Source organism: Pteropus vampyrus, unplaced genomic scaffold, assembly GCF_000151845.1.
Source record: "Pteropus vampyrus isolate Shadow unplaced genomic scaffold, Pvam_2.0 Scaffold54, whole genome shotgun sequence".
Classification (NCBI taxonomy): Eukaryota; Metazoa; Chordata; class Mammalia; order Chiroptera; family Pteropodidae; genus Pteropus; species Pteropus vampyrus.
This window is the reverse complement of record NW_011888835.1, coordinates 8052135-8074981: the sequence shown is the minus strand read 5'-3', so window position 1 is coordinate 8074981 and position 22847 is coordinate 8052135. Positions and strand designations below refer to the sequence as shown.

General features: G+C 32.1%; 1 protein-coding gene across 3 annotated transcripts in view; it reads left to right on the top strand.

Annotated features, from left to right (window-relative positions):
• TAF2 (TATA-box binding protein associated factor 2) overlaps positions 1-22847 on the top strand; it is a 69252-nt gene that overhangs the window by 30823 nt on the left and 15582 nt on the right. For all 3 annotated transcript variants that reach the window (XM_011360382.2, XM_023530792.1, XM_011360383.2), the window contains 11 exons: positions 367-521; positions 1135-1249; positions 1605-1714; positions 3245-3310; positions 4977-5229; positions 6551-6691; positions 9104-9214; positions 13271-13464; positions 14220-14359; positions 16916-16985; positions 20251-20360. In XM_011360382.2, coding sequence (XP_011358684.1) covers positions 367-521; positions 1135-1249; positions 1605-1714; positions 3245-3310; positions 4977-5229; positions 6551-6691; positions 9104-9214; positions 13271-13464; positions 14220-14359; positions 16916-16985; positions 20251-20360 — 1465 coding nt within the window. The remainder of the gene's footprint in view (positions 1-366; positions 522-1134; positions 1250-1604; positions 1715-3244; positions 3311-4976; positions 5230-6550; positions 6692-9103; positions 9215-13270; positions 13465-14219; positions 14360-16915; positions 16986-20250; positions 20361-22847) is intronic.

Below are 22847 nucleotides of genomic sequence, written 5' to 3'. Positions count from 1 at the left end.
CAGTCAGCTTTTTAGGGTGGTATAAATCCTAAACTATTCTCAACTTATTAAATAATGTTAGTTTCTATCTAAAGCTTATAGCACAGTAAATTATAGGTATTATATTATTATAATTATTCAAATACAATATTCATTGTCCATGAGATCAGTAAAATTCAATTATGTTTAGAGGAAGAATGGTTTTATAGTCTAGCTATGCTTCTGCTAGTAGTCTTTGACTAGAACGGTCTAGGTAGTAAGATGTGAAATTATTGTCTTCTATAATTGACTATAATATAATGTTATGCATTGTGGGTATAGTGCACAATTAAAAGCAATGTATGTATTATGTTAAGCAGACTTACTAAATAACACTTATCCTTACAGGTTTTCAATAAACTGCTAAGTTTGGCTAGTACTGCTTCATCTCAGAAGTTCCAGTCACATATGTGGAGTCAGATGTTGGTTTCCACATCTGGGTTTTTGAAATCCATCTCGAATGTCTCTGGCAAAGACATTCAGCCTTTAATAAAGCAGTGGGTGTATCCTTTTAAGTAGCAGTTCAACAAAGTCGGGATGGGAATAAGGTTATGAGTGTAAGGAGAAGGAGGAAGAAAAAGAATTTGGGGTATAAAAGAAGGTAAGAACTATTTGAATTTCTAAATAATAGTAAATACACAGACACACACCCCTATATTTGTAAAATTTGGCATATTTTGAAGTACTTTTTAGCATGTGAATACAGCGATAGTCTTGATGGCAGGGGAGGTAAATAATCCACCAGACAGACCTGTAGGGCTACTTATGAGATGCAGTGGTCTGGTGACTGTTAAGATGTGGTTAGAGGTTGGCACAAGTTGAGTGGTATCTTAGAACTTTGCGGTTTTTACATTTTCTCATTTAACAGCACTGTTAATAACCCAGTAGAGTGATTTTGCTTCTTGCAAAACAAATTTCTTAATGTTTCAGAAATTTTGTTTAAATCTGGGAAAACATTTTTCATAAGAATTTTGAATACTTTGCCACCTGGTTTACAATGAAGTATGCACTCAAGCTTTGAACTGGTGGGAATGCATTTGAAAATTATTACTAATATAACATTTTTTAATATACGTATTTATTTTAGTATGCTAAAATTCCTTTACAATTCTTCAGAGACCAGAGTGGAGTGGTAAAATTTTATGGAAGTTTTGCATTTAATAGAAAACGAAATGTTTTGGAATTGGAAATAAAACAAGATTATACATCTCCTGGAACCCAGAAATATGTGGTAAGTTTTTTTCCGAAATGGCCTTTTGCATTGCTTTTTCCTCAATTTCAGTATAGGAAGGGCTTATGGGTAGGGAGCTGGTTAGAAGTTTCATAGTGAGATTTTGTTTGCAACAAATGAAATTGAGAAAACAAATATCAGTGATGGAAAGAGGGGTTACGGGTGGAGATGGAGAGTTCAGGGGACACAGATTTCCCCAGTTCTGCCCTCCTTTGGCACCAGCTGTCTTTCTGTGTCTCCAGATACATATCTCATATAGTGTTATTTTATATTTTGATGTATATACCTATACACTTAAGACTATCTGTTGGTATTTTTCTAGCACTATTTTTGAATGGTATATTTCTTTTTAAAGGGACCACTTAAAGTGACAGTGCAGGAGTTAGATGGATCCTTCAATCATACATTACAAATTGAAGAAAACAGCCTAAAACATGATATACCCTGCCATTCCAAAAGCAGAAGGTAAGCATTGAATCATAATTACAAATTGAAGTTTAAAGTTAAATTGTAAGTATCACAGATTACAATGCCAAAATAAAAATCCTAACATACACCTAATTTTTGGTAGAGAACATGTTATATAACATTCTTTATTTGCTTTCTGTTCTTGACAACATTTTTATCTTTACAATTAAATAATTTTTACAATCTCGATTTAGAATCCTTATTTTGTAGGGGTAGAGGAGGTGGAATGGAGTTTGAGTTTTGGGAGCCAGGAAAAATTCAAGGCAAGTTGCTTAGGTTCATTTTCATTTGTCTCATTGGATTCATATCTACAAGAAATATTGGGGAAATGATCATTGGCTCTAAAGGAAAGAGTCATGAAAGTCCTTGCATCTACACTATGTGTCTTTTTCCTTTTTCTCTATATCACCTTGCCAGTTCAGAACATTGTTGATGTCTTTCAAAGGAACATTGCCAGTTTACTTAAAAGATTCCAACAGTTCATCTTTTATTTAATATATTTTTTTCTTTACCACTCTTTTTTTAACTTGACCATTAGCATATACTCTGAATAGTAAAGTAAAAGATGAGAACATTTTTGCACTTTGCTGGAGAAAGGTATAGTTATATCAGAATTTCAGGACCAGAAGTCTTATACTCATGAGTACACTTAGGTCATCTCAGACAGATGAGAATGTCTCTTGATTTTGACGGTCTGCAGAGAACTTGATTCCGAAATCTCCCTGTAAACAATCGTTCTTTCTCTGAAAATTCTTTCTTAGTTCACAATGAAATCCCCCTTTTCTTTTTATCCTGTCCACCTGTGAAATCGGGAACGTCGCTCGCTACCCTACCCTCTTCATAGCATTTCCTCAGATCTTTTTCTCTGTAGTAGCTTATGTCATTTAGATATTCTTTGTGTGAGGAACGCAGGAAGACTGTTCTCTGTTCCTATTTTTATTCATCCTCACCCAGGTTTTTAGTGTGTTATCCAGTAGATTCTATAATTCAAGAGTGATTTGCATTAAAGCAGTTGCTTTTGTTTTGGCTTATCTTAGATCTTGTTCATATTTATTAACTGTACATATTAATTAGTATGTTAAGATTTTATTATTTCATATAGGACAGCACCTTGCACATATAACATATGTTCAGAATTATTCACGTCTTTTTTCAGGCCTTTTTATTTAAATTTTTTATAAAGGATTTTTTTATTGATAGATTTCTATATAAAACTGCAGCTACCGGTTCTTGAGGGAAAACATATGTATACATATGTAAAATATATATATGTTTTAAGTTGACATTTAATTACATATTTTTACTTTTTGTTAAAGTTTGATCAGAAAGATACTTCAGTGTCACTTACTCCATTCCGTTTAGCTTCAAAATAGATTGTGTTCTGTTTAAATTCCATTACATTTAATATTCCTTATTCTTTAGGATATCTTTCAATGTTGTGTGAAATCCTTAATTTGAACTTCAGCTGCTCTTAATCTTTCAGAACTGAAAATATTGTAATTTAAAATTCCTTTTTCTTAAATGTAGAAATAAAAAGAAAAAAATTCCACTGATGAATGGGGAAGAAGTTGACATGGATCTTTCTGCAATGGAGTAAGTTAGTTATTTAAGTTTAAGAACATAATATTTTCTGCATTCTCACTTGTCTCATTACGTACATCTAAAAGTATGTAAATAATGTCCTGAAATTCGTGCTTTTAAAACTTTTGAAAGGCAGTGAAACCTTTATTAAAAACATATTAAAAACAAATCCTACATAAAATCATATACAATGGAATGCTATGCAACCATAAAAAAGATGAAACTTTACTATTTGCAACATCATGGGTGGATCTTGAGTATGTCATGCTAAGTGAAATAAGTCAGAAGGAAAAGGACCTGAATCATATAATTCACTCATATATGTGGGATATAAAACGAAAGGCAGCAAATGAACAAACAACAAACTCATAAATGTGAACAAGAGAATATTGGTTATCAGCGGAGTGGGGTTGGGGGAAGAAAAAAGGCGTAAAGGAGTCAAATTACATGGTGACGGAAGACTAGACTTTGGGTGGTGAGCACACAGTGGAGTATACAGATGTTGTATTATTAAGTTGAATACCTGAAACATGTTATTAACCAATGTTACTCCAATAAATTTCATTTTAAAAAATAAATAATTGAAGAGGGAAAAGCAAATCTAGCCTGGCCCAGGTAGAATTAAGAGGAAATACAGGATGATTGTTGGGCAGGCATAGCTTTGGCTTAGGCAGCTTTCTTGCACCCCTGCTGACCTCTAGAGCAGTGCTTCGCAAACTGTATCATGCATGTCACTTACGGATCCTCTTAAAATGCAGTTTCTGATCCCTCACTTCACTAGTGGATCCTCGTCATTTGCATTTCTAATGAGCTCACAGGTGATACTCTCTGTCTTTGGACAAGGTTTCACGGCACCTTGAGGCCCCTATGTTAGCAAAACACAGTTTAAATATCACTATTCTAAATTTTATTGATTGACAATTTCATTTTTAAATATAAGATAGTTCAAATTTTTTGTTCATCCATTTTGTACCTGTATACCTGTATATTTTTTATAGAACATCGGTACTTATTTACTAACTTGGTTGCCATATATTATTCCTTTTTATATATCGTTTTTATAATTTTTCCATATCAAGTGCCTTGACTGTAGTCAGCACCTAATGATATTTGTTGAATTGAATTAATATTTCAGGTGCTGTCCTCTGATAAAAGTGTTGACATAGACTAGATTTTTAAAACTATGTTACTTTGAGAATTATTTGAGAGTAAATTTGTCATAATTTCAGAACTTCCTGTTTGAAAAGATGATCATGAGTCTAGCATTTTTAAAAAAGCATTAAAAGTCAATTAAATTAATTTAGTGAAATAAATCAATTCATTTCTTAGTCACAGGTTGATTTCCAATAAAGGGTGGCATTTATATCCAGGGTCATTTGTTAGGCTATAGGAAGTGAAACAAAGAAATTTTGGGCTCATTCCCCTTTTTCGCATCATAGAATCACAAATCCAAACACCCAAACTAATATTTTCAGGAGGAATTTCTTTGTGACAACTATCTTATTATCCTTAGAGGTGTTTTTGGCAAGATTGACATAGGTTAGATATTGTGGTAAGGTTGAAATATATTAAACATAATGAGAAAGTTGTCAGTGTGATTAAATGCAGTGAAGCTCGGGGCACTATATAAAATTAAGAAATCAAAGAAATAAAAAACAAAAATTGCATTTTCTTTCAGTGCTGATTCCCCTTTGCTGTGGATAAGGATAGACCCCGATATGTCAGTTCTGAGGAAAGTCGAATTTGAGCAAGCCGATTTTATGTGGCAGTACCAGCTCCGCTATGAGAGGGATGTTGTTGCACAGCAAGAGTCCATTTTGGCCTTGGAAAAGTTCCCCACTCCAGCATCGCGGCTTGCGCTCACTGACATACTCGAACAAGAGCAGTGTTTCTACCGAGTGAGAATGTCAGCTTGCTTCTGCCTTGCCAAGGTGAGATTATATACAGTAGAAAGAAGACAAGAGAAGTACTGCATGTTTGAGAAAACCCAGCAAACTCTGAAAATAAATTAAAATTTACCATAGTCTTTAATTTTATTTGGCATCTGGTCCCTTGGAAGGTTTTACCAAATTCTTTTTACAAGACTAATTTCAAAGAAACATGTTTTGATCTGAACATAGATAATGCACTAAAATTTTATAATTGTCAAACTGAGAGTCAAACTTTAAAACCAAAAGAATTTTTTACTTTTTTATTGACTTGCCAACCACATTGTTAAAGCAAAGAATGTATTTGGCAAGAAATTCATTGGTTTGAGTGATGTTTTACATTATAGCACATGAATTCAGTTCATCTGAATTATTCCACTGTGGTGATTACTTCATGTTGTTTTGGGCTTAGTAATCAGTATTAGTGTAATGTAATTTAAAATGATAGGTTCTATAATATAACATGCTAGAAAAGTTAATTTATTAAGAAAACTAAATATTTTTCTTCAGATGCAAAAAAACTGAAGGTAGAACAAATGAAAACCAGAAAAACGCAGACAAAAATTTGGCCAGAAATACTGGGTTCCAGGTATTTAAAAAGCATCTTGATAATAGGTTCATTCTCATTTAGTGACGCTCTTGACTTCCTCACTGTTAAATTTATTTGTCCAACATTTCAACAGATTATTATGGTTTAGATTTGTTTTATCTTTAATAATGAATGAGCAGTTCGATTCTTATATTCTACTCAGGTATATGAAGGAAAAAGATGATTTTCTTTGATAATCGTCTGCTAAAGATATAATTTCATGTCTTCTATAAAGATCATTGTGATTCTTGCATATTAAATTCTTAGCAGAACCATAAAATTTTTGACTTAAAGTTAATTATAATTTCATTCTTTTCAGATTTTTTTTATATACAAGAGTATCAATAGCAAGATATGGGGTTTTTTGTAAGCCTTCTTACAGTCTAAAATATTAGTTGTTTCTAGCTGATAAATTTAAAATGTTAGAATTATATCTGCCTAAATGGACACACACAAACTTATTTATAATAGAAGCTTTTTTCCAAATTTAAAACATGAAGAATGTTCCACTTTAGAAATTAACTTACAAAAAATATAAGTGTACATAAGAATTGGGGGAGTGAGTTTGTATATTTTCTTGGAAATGATAACAAAAAGCTAAAATGTATTAAATTTCTGAGAATCTTAAGTCGTTGAAAACTAATCCATTTGGACTGATAACTCTTAGAAAGCTGTTTTTTATTTATTTAAAAATATTTGCAGTGGCGATGGAAGTTGTTTTCTAATTATTTGCAGATTGCAAATTCAATGGTGAGCACATGGACAGGACCACCAGCCATGAAGTCACTCTTTACTAGAATGTTTTGTTGTAAAACTTGTCCAAACATTGTGAAAACAAACAACTTTATGAGCTTTCAAAGTTATTTTCTACAGAAGGTACAGTTTACTTCCTAAATTTCTGTATATCTCAATTTAACTTGGAGACTGTTCCAATAGTAATAATAGATGTGTTTATTATCTTCTAAAAGGTTTTGCCTTTGTTCTTTTTTTCCTAAAATTTTGTCCAAAATTTTAATTGATTGTTCATTGATTTGTAAGAGCTGTAGGTAAGTAATTCACTATCTGCATTAATAATAAAGTAAATAGAAATGGATAGTTTGAGTTTGGGGCCGGTTGCATGGCGGGTGGAGGTATGGATAAGTCCTTGTGACAGCAGCCCTTCTGTAATGTGGACACTGTATCTGAGTCACAGACAATATAGCACACAACTCTAGTTTCAGTCCCATTCTGCTACTCACTAGCATTTTGCATGAGGACAGTTTCTTAACCCTCCAACCCTCAGTTTACCAATTATAAAATTTATCTTTTTTAGAATTAAATAAAATCAAACATGTGAAGTGTTTTAGACTATATTTATCACTGTAAGTTTTTTATAAATAACAATTTAGAACGTGGCGTCACTGTTCTAGGAAGAGATTTGAGAATGGCAGAATGGTTAGCATTTGGGCTATTTTGTAAAATGTTTTAGTAATTTAATAATAATGAAGGCAGAGATTAGATTAACTACATTGAAGTAGAATAAATAGAAAAAAACTAATGAAGCCTATTTCATGATATTGGTGTTGAAAAATACGAGAGAGGAGACATGTTGAGGATAAAGCAGGGCCGAGAAAAGGACATTTTGGGTTGTGTTTTGTATAGAGGGAAAACTTGACGCATGTTTGGCACAGAAAGAGGAACCACTAGAGAGGGAGATATGAAATATTCAAAGGGAGGAGGTAAAGGTACAAATAGAAGATGGAGGAAATTCTGAAGGTCTTTATTAGTAGAGAGTGAGACGCAGTCGAGAAGTTAATTTTAGTAAACAAAAACCTGCTTTTTTCTTAGGCAAACGGAAAGCAAATTAAAAGTAAGTGAAATGATAGATGTTGAGGAGGATGTTACGCAAGTTGAAGTTTATTTGTGGTGGAAACGTAAAAAGATTACCCAGCAGCATTGAGACGGCTGCTGAGCGTGGCAGTCATGGTATATTTATAGTGAATTTCATCAGCAGAACAGATTCAGGATGATCCAGATTCGGGGAAAGCGAGTACTGGTGTGATCAAAGAAGTCTGTGGCATTCATTTATTTTATTTTTAAGGACTGAAGATTTGATAGTACTTAAACATATTGCTCAGCCCTCTGTTGCCATTTCACTAATTTATAGTATGGAAGCAAGTTAATTTCTCTGTTTAAAAAATTATGCCCTTGTGCTTCCGTATACCTTAAATCAGTGTTTTATATTGGGAGTTGTGTTGCATTAATGAGAAAGTGATGGAATCAGTTTGGAAGTTTTTGTTTGTTTTTTAAATAAAAGATAATTATTGGCAGTATCAGAGTATAACACATGTAACAGAGGTAGGTATAAGGTAATTTTTTTTTTTTTTTTTACTTTGTAAACATGCTGTGAGAGAGAGTTATGTGTGTGTCTTAGATTAGTATATAAAATATTGTAGGTCGCCATCAAAAAAGTTGGAGAATGTATGCTTTTAGACCAGTTTATCATTCATATAATACTTCTAGTGGCAGAAAAGAGAGAAGATTAGTGCCTAAATTAAACTTGGCAGAACAGACATAGGACAGATATTTCTATGACAAAGATTCTTTCCTTTAGTTGTTCTTAGAGCATGAACACTGACTCTTGTTACAGTGTTGTAACACTGACTGTCCTGTTGCTGGTCCTTCAAGCAATCAAAGGAGCTACCCTCCTTTTTGCCCCTCAATTTAGAGGGTATAGTTATTTTGAAGCAGAAATGGGAATAGTCTGACTCTCCCTGTGTACTGGGGCCTATGATGTCGGTTCATCCACCTCGAGTTTAAATAGCTTTGTTTTACTGGTAGTCACGACTATGTGAGTCAGGTTTCTACCTCCTTAGGAAAGTTGCCTGTGAAAGTTTGGAGAGGAGAAAGTTAGGCTTAATTTTAGTTAATTTACCATTTTTCTTAAGCTGAGATGAGGTGGTACTAGAGAATTAGTGTCTTCTCAGCTGATCATTGAACTCTGTGTCTGCCACATGCCTCTAGCCACTATATCATTTAATCCTGAAAATGGTTGTGAGGCATGATTACGAGGTTGTGAGGTTCCTGCTCAGTAAGCAACTAGCTAAAATAACCTGTTTTAATAGGTAGTAGAGTAGGAGTTGAACGATGGTGTACCTGATGTTAAAATCCATACCTTTACTACTGTCAAACACAGAATTGAATGATACCTATGTCAGCCCTAGAATAACCCTCTTTCTCAATGTAATTCAGTGAATTGTAATGAGTTAATTTATATGCTTAAAAAAGTTTTGTTTTTTTTTTTTGCAGACTATGCCAGTTGCAATGGCTTTATTGAGAGATGTTCACAACCTTTGTCCCAAGGAAGTCTTAACATTTATTTTAGACTTAATCAAGTACAATGACAACAGAAAAAATAAGGTAAGATGCCTTAATGAATATTATAAAGCTACTCAGTGATACTTTGTTTTTAAAGAAGTATTTAGACTGTGAATTCATTGTTGAGTCCACGGTAATTGAAGTTTCTAGAGGTAGAAATATATGAACAGGATTTATTGTAATAACCAATGGATGAAAACCAAGATCATTTGGCTTTTAAATGTTCCTCTACCTGTTGCAACGAGGAGAGAGTAGTGCATCAGATTTTGGGGAGCCTGCTAAACTTTGTTTTGGGGCAGTCTGACAGCCCAATTTTATATTTACTCCTGTTTTCTTTTACTAAATGATTCCCATAAAACAATTCCCTCTTGAGATAACTTGTTCATTTGATGTATCTGACTTTTTTTTTTTTAACCATTATGTGCTATTCATTTACTTAGCACATATCTATTGGATGCCATGCTTCAAAAGATATTTCACTTTGTTATCATTCTAACAATCAACAATTTTTTTTGAGAAAATATACACTATGGTAGGCAGTCTACCATGTTAAACAGAAGAAGAAATGGTAGATGCCATCTGGAATTTCATTTATTAATCATCTGTAACTATCTGTTGAACAATTGTTATATATTACAGTCTGATTCTAGGCCCTCAAGATTCAACCTATTGGGGAAATCAGACAAATAAACAGTTTACAGTCATTCACAACTGCTATAGTAGATGTATATCTACTTAACTTTCTAGGGGAATCCAGAGAAAGTAGTGCCTTCTTGCAAGGGTATATAGAGAGAGTCAGGGAATTTTTGTGCATGAGAGGTGACTTCATGCACAAAGTCAAAATGAGTCATAAAGATGAATAGGATTTTCTGAGTTTGAATAGGGCCATTCTAGAAAGTCTATTCCAGGCAGAAGGAACAGCACATACAAAGACATGTATAACTGGTAGGATATGTCAAATTCATGAAAAGTTTAGTAAAACATTACAGCAGTAAGAAAGAAGTCACAAGTATATTTATTAAAAAATGGTGGTTTGTAATGAAAATCAAAAAGACATTTTTCCTCTTCACTTTAATTCAGTAGAATAACATTGAAATGATTTAAGCCAAAAAGAGTCCTTAAAAAATTAGTGCTTTAAAAGAATACATTATAGCTGATATACTTTTTCTTTTCATTTTTGAATACTGTTAATTTTTTTGTAAGTTTCTTTCCACCCTAGTCTGCTGATTTCTTTTGACTTTCATTTATAGTGTTCCTTTTTGTGACATGGATTTTTTTTATTTGAAGATACAAGATAAGGATTTGGGATGGTGTCAAGTCAGATTATATTCACATGAAATAAGAAAGCTATATGTACAATTATTTGTATCAGTTTTCTTGATTTGGGGAGTGTTTCTATGATTTAACTCATGGTGGTCACTGTATGGTACTTTCTGCTTCGCAAAGTGATTTCACTTACCTTAATTTTTTAAACTTTACCTATTCTGTAGTTGAAGGTTTGTTACAAAAACAAAAGTTGAAAATATAAAATTACACAGGAAATGTAATCTGAGAATTGTGCTGTGAACTCTTCCCACCTATCTATGCGGTGATCTTTTTAGTACACCATACTGCTTTACAACATGCTATCATAAATGTCATATTTATGATGTTTTGGGACATGCATACATGGGGACATGATAGATTGTTAAATTTTATACTTTACTATTTTTGTGGAACAACGTAAGACTCATTTTTAATTTTGAGACGTCTCATCAGTTGTTGTAGTTTCTGTAAATTAAGACTAGCATGTATTTTAATCCCTGAAGATAATAAGGATAGAATAAATGCAAATAATGATAATAACAGTAATAATAACAATAGCTTATTTTTTGTATGTTCTATGGCTTATACCAAAATGTGGATACTCTAATGTGATCCTTATCAGACCTCTGAGATAGATACTATTATTATTTCAATTTCCACCTGAAGAGGTAGAAGCTAATAAAGGGTAAAGATTTATCCAAGGTCACATCTGTGGCAGGGAGATAACAAACAAGCTCTGACTGATATCAAAACTTATTCTTTAAAAATGGTGGTTTGGAGAAAAAGATTTTGTTGTCGTTTAATGATATATATATTAATGAGTTTAAAGCTTGAAGTAAATATGTAATTGGGGTGCCTAAGAATATTTCATCGGTTGATTTACCTTTTTGTCTTTAAAGTACCCCACTTCTGATCACAAATGATTTGCTTAAGCATATTTTTTAAAAGGTTCACTACATAGATAGGAAGTTTTTAAAGTGTATGAGAAGAAACGATAGATTTTCTACAAGTAAAATTAAATTAGAAATACAAAACATTAAATGCCGAAGATGTTGGGCCTTGGGGGAAATATTTTTTTAAATTGTAACATCCCTTTAATTGGGCAAGAGCATGAAATAGAATATTCTGGATGTTTTAGTTTGGAAGAAAACTAAAATTTAATCCCAATTAAACGTAGTTATTAGCCATTTTATATAAAAACCTCTAATACATGCACATGTATTTCTAACATATTTCTAATCATATATACGTTTATGAAATTGCTCTTAAACAAGGTGTGCCAAATATGGGTTGAACTATTCCCTATACCAAAAGATCATTGATAAAAACATCAGTCAGTCTTTGCTGTATGCACTGATATAGATCCTTTCAATTTTTTTATTTTTGTAGGAAATTGTGCTGTACTAAATGCCCTCTCCCCACCCCAGTGTGTTCCACAAATTTTTTTTTTTTTTTCACTTTATCTCTTACAACCTTGGGATGATCAGATAATCTAATTTGTCCAATTAGGATTATAGAATCTCTGAGAATTAGATGTGGTCTAGGGGGTAAATGTTATATCTGTTGATTTTTGTACTTTACCCATTTTTTGATTTCTGAGTTCATTTTTTGATTTCTGAGTTCATTCTGTGATCCAAATTCTTATGTCAAAAATAGTGGTTAAATAAATGGGCTTTTGCTTTGTTGGCAAAGTCATTATTAGAGGTAACAATGAACTTTAAAAATACTTCAAGAAAACCTGTAAATGGTTTGAAAACAAAACTTTTATCATGGTGTACATTTGTGGAGTCTTTTTTCTTTGGTTTTGTTTGTTTGTTTGTTGTTGTGTGTCTTATTTTTTTTTTCTGCCCAGTATCTGGTAATGGGAATGTTTAGGGACTGTTTTGTCAGTGTGTCAATGTGAGGTTCTGCCTCCACGGTGGAAGTCAAAACAGGGCAGATTTTCCTTCTCTGTCCCTGGCAGTTTGTATTGACGGTAGAATTAATTCACTTGCCCCATGTTCACATTCCCAGGCTAGAGAATCTGATTTGCTGAGTTTAAGTCAAGCCACACCCAGGTTGCCTTTCAATAAATTGCTTCTCTGGGGATATGGATTTAGGAATGAATTTTTTTGATGGTTTCCTCCTCCATTTTTCTCTTGCTAGAACTCCGATTGATATTCATGTTATGTCTTCGACACCAGCCCTCTAATTTCCTTTGTTCTTGCCTTCTTATTTTTTTCTTGTCTCTTACTTTTCACTCACAGTTTCAGGAGTTTTTTTCAGTTTTGTATTTTAATTTAATTTTGATCCCGATTCTCTGCATATTTTTTTTTTAAATATATTTTGCCATTGGAAAGCATATCGTTGGTTATTTCTCAGACAATAATAGTGATAGGATTTTGAAATTCCCCCTACCCTTAGCCATTTTTTTTCCCCTTGAATCTATTTCCTCCAAGTTGCTTTTTCCCCTTTTGTTCTGGATTGTCTTTTTTATGTTGATGCTTTCTTCAAATATCTGGTGATCTCTGTATTACAAGCAGGATTTGTAGACTCTGGTCTGCCTTTTAGAGGACTCTGTCTAGGTTACTATAAGAGTACCATTCATGTAGTAAATATTTGTTGAATAAACTAATATATTAGTAATTAGTGAATCTCTTTCACTTTTTTCCAGTGTGCGACTCTACCCAAAGGACAGAGTTTGAGTACTTATCAGATGTTTTCAGATACACTATGGTTTTAAGTTATAAATATTTTATTAATTTTTGAACAGAAACATGAATTTTGTTATCTTATAATTGTTTTTTGGCTTAGTTTTCAGATAACTATTATCGTGCTGAAATGATTGATGCCCTTGCCAACTCTGTTACACCTGCAGTCAGTGTGAATAATGAAGTTCGGACTTTAGATAACTTAAATCCAGATGTACGACTCATTCTTGAAGAAATTACCAGGTTTTTGAATATGGAAAAACTTCTTCCAAGTTACAGACATACCATCACTGTCAGGTGATGACGATTCTTTACATTTTCTTTAAAGTTACTTGTTTCTATAGGAGAAATTTGTTCTCATTATAGAAAACTGGGAAATACAGTAAAGTTAAAGGAGAAAATTAAAATCTTATGATAAATTATTACTATATTATTTTGGAGAATGACCTTCTAATTTTTTTTCTCTTATAACAATAGCCATTTTAAATTGTTGAATATATCCTATATATAGTTTTTGCATTCTGCTTGTATCATAAATACTTTCTCATGTCATCAGAAATTCTTCATAAGCTTTATTTTTGATATCTGTATAATCTTTTATCCCATTGGATATAGTATAAACATCTTTTTACTAGGCTCTTTTAAGATAACTTCATTTCTTTCAACTTGTTTGTACATGGCTATCAAAAAATTCTATCTCTTTAGGAGTTTGCTAAAAAAAAGTTGATTCACTGTTTTAAACATTATGAACAGTTTGACTCAACATTTATTATTTTACTAAACTATACATTACTAAAAACTTTTGGACAAAATACTAAGTATAATGGTACCTGAAGTTGGATTTCCAAGTTTTAAAATTTGTGTTCTTTTAATAGGACTTACATATTTCTAATTTTTATGATTATTGTAAACATTTAATGTTACAAAATTAGAAGTTGGATTCAAAACAATTTTTCAGTTTACTGTTACAGATTAATTTCTAATGCCTGGCAGATAAGTTTGATTCAAAATACTTTAACAAAAGTGTTTAACTGTAAATACTGTTCTCCTAGTTGTTTGAGAGCCATACGAGTGCTTCAGAAGAATGGACATGTGCCAAGTGATCCAGCTCTTTTTAAATCTTATGCAGAATATGGCCACTTTGTGGACATTAGGATAGCAGCTTTGGAGGCAGTTGTTGATTATACTAAAGGTAATGCTTTAGTAATATATACTCTTATCATTTTAGAAAGAAATGTTTACTGATTAAAACCAGCCTTAGTTATTGTTTTCTTTTATTAGGTACAAATACAGATATTTTAATTTTAAATTCTTGTCTCACTGATTTTTGGTAAATGTAGAATTCATATAAGATTTAATACGTGAGAGAAAAGAATAAAATTATAGATGTCTTTGGTCTTTTCAGGAAGTCAGTATATCATTCTTACAGCTTTTAATTATATGTTATTTTAAGAAATAGATGATTGGGGGAAATTTCTAACTATATAAGAAGGATTCTAGAAAACATCTTGCACTTCTCACAGTTTTATATGTGACAGTAGAGCACGGGACATAAACAGGAGCTTCAGCAGGGGGATTAGGCAAGGGTTCATGAAGTTGAAAAATATAAGGCCAAAAATAGCTAAGAGAAAACTGCATATCAAAACATTTTCAGAAATACAGAGAGAAAGATAAAGAGATGAAAATATATATTTAAAAAAATTAAGTTATGAAGAATGGAACAGGTGGAAGAAAAGCAATAATCCAAGTAGTAATAGAATACTTTGATAGGGTGTAGATGAAACTTACCTAAGCTGGAATCTCATGAAATTAAAAATTTTAAGATTAGGAAAAAAATGTGTAAGTTCCTAGAATATTAGAACCCAGTTATTGTACAAAGTAAAAGAATGACTTCTTTTGACTATGAAGAGTTCAAAAGACAGTTTGGGGGAAGTTATGATCTAAGATTCTCTACTTCGCTAAGTTGTTGCTCATGTAGCCTTGAAGGCTTAGAAGTACATCTCCTATGTAACATTTTAAAAAATGAAATTTCCAAAGATAATTTTCAGCTGATCTGGAGATGAATCAAAGTAATAGTTTAAGATTGCTAAATGTGTGAAATGAAGACATAGTGTTGAGCAACTATGCCTGTAAAATAAAGAGCTAAGCTTAAATATTCGTTAATATGGTTGTAAAATTTAATGCAAATTTTAAAAATAATTATTTAAAAATAATTTACAAATGTAAGAGATATGTAAATTACATCTAAAATTCCAGATTATAGCACTAAAATATGGGAAGAGTAAAGAAGTTAATGTTGAACTTCTCATCTGATTGTGGAAAGAGAGGAAGAGATGAGGGAAGTTCTTCAGTAGAAATTGGTTAATTTTTACTTAACAGTAGAGGAAAATATAACTCTAATCTTTCTAATTTTTATAAATTTCAATAGAAATACTTATGTATAGTTAGAAATTATAAAAAGGTAAGAGCAATATCATGTGTATATTACATACGATGGTCTGAGTTCAGAAAGGACTGTCATTTGTTCTTTTTTATTGAGGGTTAAAGTATTCTTTCTTTTAATAAATGATGGTGAAAATAGTTCTCCTTTTAATGAATTTTTTGGCAAGGAAAAAAATATTTTTCTCTATCCGTCTCCAGTTTGGTTTTGACATTTCACCAATTCATGAAATCTAGAAGTCTCGAAATCAACTAAACATGTCAGTATTCCCAACCTTTTTTCCAGGGTATATGAATGATGTTCAGTGTCACATAAATATGAAGATTTTGTGAATTAGTACTATCTGAAATGAAATAGATTGCTAATATTATGATTTCCAAAAGAACACTAAATAAGTGTAATTCAATTGAGAGGTATTTAAAGTGATCCATGAATTTTAGATCATTTGAAAATGAAAAAATAGGAAATGGTAGAAATAAAATTCTGAAAATAAAGCTTTTCAAGTCAACAACAGAACTTGTTAAAAAGGTAAATGGAAATAGCTAATGAGTCATGTTGTTTAAGTCAGTTATATTTATAGCACTGTTTTTAATTTTCTTTTATGTTTTGTTGAAAAGTTAAAGCTGCCTTTTAATCAGATGAAAGAAACCACTTGGGCAAAAAATATAGTTGAGATACTATTGAGTATCAGACCTCTCTATAATTTGATTTAAGCACCTAGAAACACAATTTTATTTAAACACAATTTTGTCCATTTAGAGTTAGTCATCTCTGATTTAGGGCTCTTAATAAATAAATTATAATTTGCTTTATGTTATATTTGCCATTGATTTGACTTTAGTGAAAAATATACATTTTGCTCTTCTTTTTTGTTTTGGCTATATATAACACAGTACTTAAAAAATTTATAAAATTTACAAAGTAGCCTATAACATAAAAAAATATAAAGAAGTTTTCTATAGCTTAAAGTACAAAGTAGGGAATATAATCAATAATATTGTTATAATTAATGCTAGGTGGGAACTAGACTAATCAGGAGGATCACTTCATAAATCATAAATGTCTAACTACTATGCTGTTCACCTGAAATGAATATAAAATAGTATCGAATGTCAGCTGTAATGGGAAAATAAAAGTAATTTAAAACAAAAAAAGAAAAATATTTTGAGGAAAAAAATGTCTACAATTTTCAACTCTGATTGAAATCAAGCTAAGGCAGTGTCCTAATAATAAGTGTAAACTCCTTGCTTATCACTTGTTTAGTTTGTTGTAACTGCAACAAATATATTTCCTTATTTTTATTTTCAGTGGACAGGAGTTATGAAGAACTGCAGTGGCTACTTAATATGATTCAGAATGACCCTGTACCCTATGTAAGGTTAGTTTTTATACTATAATTTTTTTATAAGTTTTAAAGTAAATTGCATAATTTCAGAAAATTATACATGGAACAAGTCTTTGTTATTTTTGAAAATAGGAATATGTTATGCATTTATTCATGCCCTTTTAAATTTGATTTTTTAATTTGATTTGCCTTTGAAGACATTTAAAAAAATACATTGTTAATATAGCTTATTCCCTGTAATTTTACATATAATTTCTATTGTAATTTAAAGAAAAGCTTATGTAATAGTTTGTAGTGCACATGGAAGATCCCTTATATTTCCAAAATTATGAAACCTCTGTACTGATTGATTTCATTTATTTTAAAAGTAATTGAAAGCAATGTTTTGGTGTAGTCCATTTGATCCTCTCTAGCTCATATAAAATCTTAAATTTTATTAAACATATGTTAAATATGTTATATTTACAATATGTAATATATTTTATATGTAAAATATTTATTAAATATAAATTATATTAAACATATAATAAATATACATTAAATAATATAACATTTAAAAAATTTAGAAAATAAAAAATAAAAGCAAATCCCAGTCCTGCAATAGTAATTATTTTCATTTTTGTACCCCCTTCTAGTCTTCATTTCTGCTGTTTCTTTTGCAAAGTAGGGTGTTTATGGTGTACTCAAATAGGATTAAATTTTTGACCATTTTTGTCTGTCTTTTTTTATACATAGAAAACACTCAAATTTTTCTTTTAAATTATGGTTTTGTAAAACAATTTGAAGACCATCTGTAGCAGATTATATGATGTCATGTAATATTTGAAGTTTTTCTATTGGAGTTATATACTATACAATCTAAATGATTGCTTTTGAAATATTGTTGTAGAACTATTAGTAACATTCAAATTTCGAGAGCACTGTTATTTACAATCTGAATTAGAAATTTATTTAAGGATATATTTTTGTGATTATTTTTGATGTTTTCTTAATTGATTTGGCTCATTTATATCACCAGTGGGGAACCTCTTAGGCTTTACTTAAAATCATCTAGTGCATAGTTTTACTCATAGTTAAAAAAATTCAACATGTCTTAAAAAATCTTTAATGGCTGTGAAGTATTACCACACAGCAGTTATTTTATGTGTGTATCTTTTGGTGTCTTGAGACATCTGTCTTTAATTTTTTATTGATGTATAATTGACATATAGCATTATATGTATTGGTCATATCTGTGCTAGATTGGGTAGGATTATTTTATCTTCTTGTTTTGGAATCAAGCATGCATATGATTACATTGTGTCAGTACTTTAAGGGGCATAACTTACGTGCTTTTTCTCCTGAGAGATTTTGAGCATTTTGGGGGGGTTTTGATTTGACTCCATTTTTTATAGATAGTTATTGGCAATGGTATTGGACTAACCCACCAAGAAAATTCTCAGTTGTCTAGGGATATAATATGTTTTTGCTGCTATGAATATGACAAAAACTGACTTTCTCAGGATTTGCCTCAGGTTTGTTTCAGATGTCTGAAGCACATGCTAATTGTGAATTTTGATGTTTTATCTCTGAAAAATTAAACACAAGATTCTCATTGTTTGCCCTTAAACTTTATCTCTGAGTATGGCTTTGAGTGTTTAGTTATTTGTAAATATTTCCTTGTAAAAGTCTTCTATTACCTAAACTTTAGAGAAAAAACTTTTAGAGAAATGTTTAATCGTATAAAGTAATACAGGTACTAATCATTATTGCTCTTTTAGTGATAATTTTAAAGATATTCCTAGAGTACCCTCTACACTTCATTGGCATGGCTATGAAGAGTTCATAATGATCTGAGTAAATACCATAAAGTTTTATTAGTTGGGCCCTACCACTCTGGTATTTGGGATAATTGGGAAAGCAGCCAGATAGAAACTTAAGTTTTCTTCTTCATGTAGATTAAAAGTGAAGATTAGCGTGCTCTAAACAACAGACTCATTCATATTTTAAAAGATATTATTTACTTGTAATACTGATATATTTTTACAAATAGATTTTGAGGTCCTTAAGGACAGGAATTGTGTTTATCCATAAAGATGAAAATATTGATATGAAATATCCATTGAAACATGTATCCTTTTTTATATTACTTATCTGTAAATTGACTCTATAATGACATTTCACTTTTCATAGCCTTTAAATAATCTTTCATATGGTCTTCAAATTTCAAAGCTCAACAACATGTTAACAGTGAGAGTCTATATCTTTCAGTTTTACAGACATAAAATTGAAGCCAAAAAGGATTGGGTAACCTAAACTACAACCTAGCAGTTCTACTTTTCTCTCATCTCTCTCGAATACTGATCCCATTTGATGTTTTTCCACCAACAATTAAATATACAAATTTCTTAGGTTTACCTTCTTTAAAGTTTTGCTAGCCTCAATAAAACTTACAATTTAAGTTTCTTCCTTCCTCCATTATATCCAAGCATTCCGTTACTCTGAGGTCTTGAATTTTTCAGACCTAGTTCTAGGCCTGGCTTTTATCCCTTCACTAAATACTAGATCACTCCTGTAGCTTCCTTGCTTCTGTTCTTTCTCTGTCTTTTTATGGTATCTCCTAGTCATAGTATTGGACTTTTTTTTTCCTTTTCAAATTTTGTTTTGGTCGCATTGCCTTTTTTTCCAGAAGACTCCGTAATGTGTGCAGATAGCCTCTCACATGAGATGAAAATTTCTGATACGGAGTATAACTGTCATCCTTTATGAGGATGCTTTTTTGTTAATTGACTCTCCTAACGCTCAGCTTATTTTGAGGAAACCTTTTTCAATCTCCATATTTAAAATGTTTCTGCACATTTCCATGCTTTACAAAGATGCTATAATAATGAAGTTTTATATTCGTTTTATTATCTCAAATGTAGACTTCTTGGCCTATATGTGATTTTTTTTGGTCTCATTTTAAGATTTTTATATTTATCGACTAGTCTTTTTTGTAAACTTTTCTAAGGAGAGTAAAATGTGCATTTTAGAAGTGAGATAGGAAAAGTTGGTTAGTAATACATAGAGTCAGATTTTAGAAGACTTCATTCTACAGTAAGGCGATTTTAGAAAGAATAAACCTGCCAGAATTTTTTTAGTGCAAAAACCGTAGTAAATATTTAGGATGTAACATAATAATGCCTTTTGAAGTGAAACTAAACTTAAACACAAAGCTAGATCCAAGAGAGATGATAAAATAGGAAGGAGTCACTATAGGTAATTTTCAAATGTTTTCATTTAATGGTCAGCAAAAATTAAATTTTTCCTTATCTTTCAGACATAAGATTCTAAACATGTTGACTAGAAATCCACCATTTACTAAGAACATGGAGTCTCCCTTATGCAACGAAGCCCTGGTAGATCAGCTTTGGAAGCTTATGAACTCTGGTGAGACCGCAGTGGCTTTTTAAAGATGTTTTATGACTAGAAGATTTTCATTTTACAACAGGTTTTCAATACTTACAAAACTGTGGTTAATTTTTAGCCTATCTTTTTCTTTTTTTCTTTTTTGGTTAGGATACTTATTACAGCTATCTACATGGTAGTGGATATGATAACATTTGCTAAGAATATGTTCACTCACTTTGCTCCACAGGGTGGCCAAGGAAACAAAAATATTAATTTATGTGAAAGTGTTTCACATGTTTATAGAGCTTTAAGCACGAACCTGCGAAGTATTATTATTATTGTTGTTTTTATTTCAGAAGGTTACAAAGTGTTGAAAAATGACTTTTCTCACCTGTTCTTAGGAAATTATATATATATATGTATACACACACACACACACACACACACACACACACACATTAATATAAGTGATGTTTGCTGTTTTTAATTAGTGTAAGATGAACAGAAAGAACAGGACAGAATCACCCTATGACAGTCCTATTTCACCCAACACTCCACGTTTCCAAGCTTCTGTTGTCAGCTGGGTTTAATGAAAAATGTACTGAAAAAAGTGGCTTTCAAAGTGAGCTTTCTTAGCAGCTTTTTGGCTTGATCAGCTTTAATAGCAATTACTTCAGAAAAGGAAGTGATGATCTTTTTTAGGATCAGATTTGCTCTTTTGGAGGTTTGTCTTTAGATACTTTCTGATTTGATTAGAGAACATCCCTAACAGGGTTTCCTGTTTTCTTCTTGAGTGCTGTTCTTCTGATTCAGGTAAGCAGGGTTGGTCCCTAAGGAGAACTGCTAATGAGGACAGAATGGACAGCATTTTGACCCAAGGGGATATTTTCAAATATCTGAGTGTTCCTTGCCATTTAAGTGGTTGGGGTGGGAGGGGTAGCTAGAAGATGAAAGAAAGGTCTTCAAAATGCTGTAACCAGAGCAGAAATCAGCAGATGTTCCAGGGCCTCTCTCAATGGAATGGACTGATTTAGAACCATAGCATTTTCAGGCCTGGGGGGACCTTAACGACCATCTGAGTTAATTGCCCTTGTTCTAGGACCCAGGCATCTGACTTGCTCAAGATCACAGAGCCAATCGGTAATTAAGCAGGAATGATTTTTCCCACTTATACCACTCAACTTAGTTTCACTATCTGCCAACCATTTTAAGATTTAATGCCATGATTTTGAAATACAGGTGGAGTTCTGATTTTTTAAACACTTGTGATTTTAACAGAATCACTGGTTATTAATTTTTTAGCTCTCGCTTATCAGCCCTAAATTTAATATTTCTAAGTGAATTATTTGAAGAAAAAATTGCTATCGGGAACTTTCTGCAGGAACAAAACAATAATGTTCATTCCTCCATGTAAACTAAAGATAAACCAAAGCCAAAAAGCTCACGTAGAAATAAAAAGTAACAAAAACCCACTGTCCAGGGATTTTGTGTTTAGCAGCCTTCAGTGTGGTGCCTAATCATCTTCAATCTGACTTTTAAAAAACAAAATAGAACACTCTTTCTCATAAAAATACACATTTCCATTTGCGTTTTTAAATTAATGATTTTTAAATTAAAATAGTATTTTTAAAAAATATTTGAGGAAATCACACTTAGTTGCCTGATGCCACAAAGGTTGGGGACCTCTGTTGTAGATGACACTGGTTTCAGTGTCATCTACAACAGAGGTCCCCAACCTTTGTGGCATCAGGGACAGGTGCTCCTACAAGAATCTAAAGCCTGATGATTTGAGGTGGAGCTGAGGCGGTGATGCTAGCGCTGGGGAGAGGCTGCAAATACAGATGAAGCTTCACTCACAGGCCCCCTGCTCACCTCCTGCTGTGCGGCCCTGTTCCTGACAGTAATGGTACTAGTCCTTGGCCCACGGGTGGGGGACTCCTGATCTGCAATGTGTAAAGAAAGGTTCAGGATGGCAGCAGACCTAATTAGATGATATGGATCTTCAAGGTTTACTTTTCTTCCAGTATAAATGTACCCTAAACCACTCTTGTTTTCCTAACTGATAAAATGCTTAAGATTCATTCCTTTTCTTGCTATAGCCACAAATACACGGATACAGGGCTGGCTGCTCTGGCAGGATTCCTTTCCTTCCTTCAGAGAGCTGAGCCCCTCCAACCTTTGTAATAAAAGGCCCAGGAATCTGATACTTGTTTTTACCTTTACATATATGAAATGCTTTGAGGAGGAGAATAATGAATGCCTACAAAAAATTAAGCAATTCCAGACCATTACAGTGTACAGATAAGCATATTCTAGAGAAGGGAATGGAATTCCAGTGTAAAAAAATCCTTATTTTTCTTTTTGTAATGTTCTTCCCATTTCTAGTTTCCCTGTAGTTTTTAAGACATAAAACTTTATCCTCCTCAGGAGCGCCTGCCTCTTTCTCTTGCTTCGAGCAGTGCCATGTATCTATTACCTTATCACACAGTAGCAGAATTGAAGATGTCTCAAATAGCATTGATGATG